General features: G+C 30.7%; 1 protein-coding gene across 1 annotated transcript; it reads right to left on the reverse strand.

Moving 5' to 3' along the window:
- Positions 1–623: 623 nt before the first annotated feature.
- Positions 624–3,475, reverse strand: LOC123885477 (chitinase-like protein 2). The gene is made up of 3 exons (XM_045934762.1): positions 2,913–3,475; positions 1,554–1,713; positions 624–1,253 (listed from the first exon to the last, which is right to left on the reverse strand). Exons 1-3 carry the CDS (start codon positions 3,310–3,312, stop codon positions 833–835), a joined length of 981 nt encoding a protein of 326 aa, XP_045790718.1. The 5' UTR covers positions 3,313–3,475; the 3' UTR covers positions 624–832.
- Positions 3,476–6,382: the final 2,907 nt, after the last annotated feature.

The raw sequence follows: 6,382 nt of genomic DNA on the forward strand, positions 1-6,382 counted from the left end.
TGTATTTCTTATCCCATATTTGATTTGATGTAATTGGTTTAATCTTGATAATCTATATGTTTACAAGAATAAAAATGATTTTTTTATATTATACGCAATTTAAATCGACAGTTTTTTTTTATAAAAAAAAAAATTTATATTAAAGAACCACTTTTATATTTTACGGTCTCCTAAAACCCGGAGATACCTGTTTACAAGTTACAAGTTATATTGTATAACATGTTCATTCTTCTCTTGTGATGCTGACTGAATATCTCATCACATGCATCTAAACAAGTTGCATCTACACAACATCTATTTGCATTATCACTCAAAAATTACATAAGTTTGATTAACAACCAACTTACTTGAACAGACACAGTTAATTAATTATCTTGGAACATACCGAAAATTATGTAATACACAAAACAAACACATTGCATACATGTCACAGGCAGAATGTATTGAATTTCAGACTATAGATCGGGTCAACAACTATGCGGTCCGACTGGTGACCTACCGGTCTAACATGTAACTTAGTGATCTAGTGCTTTAATCGGATTAATCATCGGTCCGGATTTTAAAACTATAGCTACAAGTTATATAACACGTCCATTCTACTCTTATGATGTTGAGACAACTCATAATGATCAAATATTCAATTTATACATATTGTTTCAAAAATATATTCAAAGCATACAATAACCATCAAGGCAACAAAACATAAAAAACCAAGATACAAAATAGCATCATAATAATCTATAAACATTAGTTTTTTTTTTTCATTTTGCATATGATTCAAGAATAAACCAACCAAGAATCACAACAAACCAAACAAGTAAAAATAATCTCTTCAAGTTGTTGAAGAAGAAGGTGAGCCAGAAGGTTTAAAAGCAGCTTGTTCAGCACAAGATAGAATTTCATTAGGCCCTGCCTCTTCTCTACCAACTCCTAACAAATCAAGATAATAAAGATAATGAGAAATTATATTATTCATTGATTCATTTTCAGAACCTTGGCCACAAACTTGATCACCATATAAAATATTGATTGTGGCACCAAATCCAGGTACTCTTTTGGATAATGTGTCATTTTTTGTTGGTTTCCAATTTCCAACAAAAACATCATGTGGTGATGGTATGTGTTTTTCAGGTGGTGTCATCCATTTCCATAGTGCTGCTTGGAATGCTAATGTTGCATTTTGTTCAATGTATTCTGGATGGTTTAATAGATCCACTTTTAAGGCTTCTCCAATTTTTCCATAATTGTAATTCCTGTCATGAAAAGGAATTAAGAAAGATAGTTCAATGATTTTGATCATAAAATATGAACACTCCAATGCACATTTTATTTAGATATGGACCGGTATACCGCTGAGGTGGATAATTCCGACATGTCCATTTGTGAACCTATCAGAATTGTCCATCTCACCGGAAAAATAGTCACTAAAGTTAACACAAAACATGTGGAAATAATTAAAGTTAATATAGAGGTAATGAAACTTTAGTGCTTGATTAGATTCAAGATAAGATTATAGGAAATTAATGAAGTGAACTAAAAAAATATATGAATACCAGTAAATTGGAATGGCACCACGGCCATAGTAAGCTGCACCAGGACTACATGGATAGGTTAATTTGTAGTATTCATCACAGTAGAATTTATCAGGGCTTAGTTCCTTATTATAGCATAAGCCCCAAGCAAAGGGTCCCCCTGTAGCCACTCCATAACCACCTGAAACAATATATTTCAACTAACTATTACCATAAAATACAAGTTTTTCTATATTATCTTAAAATAAATATCCACCAACCCCAACAAACTAAACAATATCTTAGGTAAACATCTAATTTCACCTATATAATTCATTATTTTTCCTTCACAAAAAACCAAGTTTGGTGCGTCAGCAGCGACAGATCCAAAATTTTAAATTAGTAAAATCCTAATGTGAACAAACTAGATTTGTTGGTGTGTTTGATCCGCTAAAAAATAAGGGACTGAACCGGACGACTTTTGTTGCATCCTATTTGATTTGAAACTGGTTATAGGACTGGACAAATTAGATAGCAAGGGATAGGACAAAAATAAGATTTTTTGTCTCCCACCCAACCACAGTACAACTTTTTGGCCACAATACAACTATAAAAAATATAAAAATACTCATTTTATTTTTGAATATAAAAATATTATCGTCATATATCTCTCCGGCACAGTTTTGTCCGGTCCTGTATTATCTTATTCTATCATGTACCGTTTTATCCGGTCCTTGCTGTTTTACGAATCAAACGCACCCATATGTGTTTTTTTTTTTTACTTAGTCGCTATATGTGTGTTAGGATTTGCGATTTTAAGCATTTCCACGGTCGTTACATTAGTGGTCGTTAGATTAAAATTGGACAATGCAGATAATAAACATCTTTTGATATTTCTTTAAAAAAAATTCTAAAATAGATATCGAGATGGCCTAATTTCGATTCAATAGTCACTGATATGCTGATTGTGTGAAGGCGAAGATTTGTGACCACGAGGAATTCAAATATGTGTATATGGAAAATTAATCAACAAATATCATATAACATGCAATTGAGGAGGAATTGGATTCTATGCGGTCACATTGCATACGGTCAGAACATTTGAACCGTCCTATCAATATCAGACGTTCCAAATTTAAAGATTAGATTTTAACTCTTTTTAAATATAAAATTTAAGTTAAAAATATGAACTGTATGATCTTAATCAAACAGTCCAGATATGACTGATTGCAGTACAGTCACCTCTCTCCGATTTAATTGAAATCAGACCATCATGTTATAAACAAACATAAGATCAAGAAAAAGATATTTTGTTCACCAAATGAAAAAATCATCATATGTTATAAAAAATTAATGTCATAACAAACAAACAAACAAACAAAAAATTGAATTATGACTTACAAGAGGTTTTGCTTCCAACATGACCAAGAAAAGCAGCAACTTCTTTCTGTCCACCATGTTTTCCACCAGAAGTACCAAATCCAAGAGGCTGATAAAGTGCAGCAGCAGTAATAAAAGAATGATAATCCCAAAATCCAACAGCATGTGCAACAGGATCATTTCTCTTTGAGAACAAATTCTCAAATTGATATGTTTGCAAATAATCAGAAATTGTTTCATTGCAACAATACACTGACCAACCTTTACATTCCCAACCTCTGTCACATAGTTTCTTTCCTCTTACTATTTTCACCAATGGTTTCACTGATGCTTCTGAATTTGCAATTGCTAATATTGTTGAAATTGTTATAAGAAAAAATATGCATTTGGAATTCATCTTTTTTTTTCTTGAATGAATCATGTAGTTTGTGTAGCTTTTGGAAGATATTTAAGTGATTTAAAAGAGAGTTATAGAAAGTGTGTTTGTGATGTTAAGTGAAAAGGATGGAAAGTGAGTTTGTAACTTATTAGGAGGAATAGATTATCAGAGTTGGAATATGTGGAGCTTTTGCTTCCATTTTCATGCATGTTTTTGTTTTGAGTAGAAGTTAAGTACAAGTACTAAACACTTGTGACTATGATGTGTGATGCTTTGTCAAAAAAAAAAAAAGAGGGGTGATGCTCTATTATAACATGTTACCGCGTGACGTAGCAACTGTTTCTGACTGTCCGATTAAAATGAATTGTTGTGATTAAATAAGATAAAATCTGATTATTTGTACAGTAGCCGTCGGATAAAAATTTTGTGGGCTATGCTGTTACAGCAGTGGATCAAGAAAAGAAAAAAAAAAATACATTACAAAAACAATTGAGTTCTAGTGGTAAATAAACTTCAGTTTATAAGCACAAATTATTTAGGAGAACTCGAGTTTTGATCCTAGCTAGAATTTTTTATTTTTTTTTTTTATCAAACTTTGCTTATTTTTTGAACGAAATCCAAAATTACTAAGACTTTCTTTTATTGAGAACCAAAAGATTGTTACCCAAAAAAATTATACTTTGGCTATTTGAGATTTTTTACTTATCTGAGTATTTTTAATACTTCAATGTTAGGATTAGTTCAAACAGTATAATGTTTTTTAAAACATATTTTTGGACCTTACAAAAAAAATCTTTTTCAAATGTGTAAATCCGAAATATATAATTTTTAGGCGCAGAAAAGTTTTTTCGTATAAGTATAATTGATGTCCTCGAAGGTGTAGTTAAATGGTAAAGGATTGGGACGTTGAAAGAGTTTAAAAAAAGTATAATTGATGTCCTCGAAGGTGTAGTTAAAAGCTTCAATGTATTGTCAGTTATATCGATTTCGAGTCGGGTCGTGAACCTTGCTCAGCCCTGGAAAATACATATATCGTGGTAAAAAAACTAAAGGAAAAGTTCTCCAGCATTAAGCCCAATGGTTTTTTGTGCTATAAACGAAAATAATTTGGACCTCAAAAGGAAATGTTTGAACTTTGGAGTAAGTTTAAAAAGGAGGCATTTATTCATCTAAATTGAGATTGTTTACCTATAGGCTATAGTTTCTTAAATTAAGAAATGTATGAAACGTGTGAAACTATCATCAATTCATCATAACTGATGTTTTTGATAGAACTATCATAACTAATTGAAAATTTAAGAGAGTGGATTTCAATGATTTTCATAGTATACTATGCATACATATATTCCAGCCGAGGGAGAAGAAGGGTAAAGGAATGAAAGGTAAGATGTTGAAAGATTGATGAGTTCCTTTTTCGTCTTGCATTTTTCACCACGAAAGAAGTGAGAACTTAGAACCAGCTCCACCGGCTAAATGGACACTCGAGTTCAAGCTTTCGTCATTTACTCATTTAATCATAAGGGATCACCTCGGCATGTCAAAAAACCAGCGCTATGAGTATGACTCATATTTTTATCTACATTTCTTTTAAAATTGTTTTGCATAAATAAAAAAATAGTTTTGATTAGTAAGTAAATTTCAAACATACTAATACAATAAAAAAATTAAAAATTCAAACATACTCGTATCACTAATTGGAAACTACTCGAGTTTCTTTTCGAACGCGTGTCGAAAATAGAATGTTAGATTGAATGTTACTAACACTATTTTATTTTATTTCATTTACTCATTTAGTCATAAGGAATCCGTTGACTCCAGGAGTAAGTCTCTATTGACTTATTCCGCTTAATAATTTGATATCGGCATTATATTTCTTCAATCCAACCGTTGAATTCAAAGATCTCATTGAGTAAATCAACTCCACAAATTTTTTTTAAAATTCAAAACCGTTTGATACTTTTTCTGATCACTTCAATTGAACGTACAACAAACTTTTTAAAAAACCATTGAATTTCAATAGTCTGAATACATAACTACATTTTTTGAATTTTTATAAAAATTTGTGGAGTTGATCTACTCAATAAGATCTTTGAATTCAACGATTGGATTGAAGAAATATAATGTCGATATCGAGTTATTAAGCAGAGTAAGTCAATGGAGACTTACTCATGAGTCAACGAATCCCTCATATATATATATATATATATATATATATATATATATATATATATATATATATATATATATATATATATATATATGGGTCAAGATCAAATGATACCAACTGGTTTGACATCAAATGTTACACCTCTCAATAACGTTTTAACAGATATAAATTTTATAAAATCCACCGTTGGATTGAAAGTTTATATTATATAGATCATTTGTGTAAGACTTCAGACAAATCCAAAATCATTTGATATGCTATTGCGACACATAAAGATTAACAACATATAAAAAAAGACGCAAACCGTTAATATTGATGTATCTCAATAACATATCAAATGATTTTGGATTTGTCTGAAGTTTTACACAAATGATCTATATGATACAAACTTTCAATCCAACGGTGAATTTAATAAAATTTATATTGGTTAAAACGTTATTGAGAAATGTAACATTTGATGTCAAACTAGTTGGTGTCATTTGATCCTGACCCTTCCGGTGTAACATTTGAGTAATGTTACACTGCTCGATAACGCTTTAACGAATACAAATATTACAAAATCCACCGTTGGATTGAAAGCTTATATCGTATAGATCATCCATTTTAAATTTTACAAAAATCTAAAATCGTTTGATATGTTATTGAGATCGATTAATTAATCTTAAACGAATGTGTGTAAATCGGAGATATGCAATTATGCATATGGTAGCAAAACGAATGATATATATAGGATTAACCTGATTAATAGCCTCTTTGCTTTTTTAATGGTTTTTTCTTTCTTCATCCATCTTACTGTTGTTTCTTGAAAGGAAGAAAGTACCGTTAATGTTCATGATATCATCAAAGCAATATTTTGGCCATCCACCGCCAAAAAATCAAAAATAGACATGACTATTCACTTCAAATGTTAATGACCATGTTCAGGGCAGATCCCGAGTATTTGGA

This window comes from Trifolium pratense, linkage group LG5 (assembly GCF_020283565.1).
Source record: "Trifolium pratense cultivar HEN17-A07 linkage group LG5, ARS_RC_1.1, whole genome shotgun sequence".
NCBI lineage: Eukaryota > Viridiplantae > Streptophyta > Magnoliopsida > Fabales > Fabaceae > Trifolium > Trifolium pratense.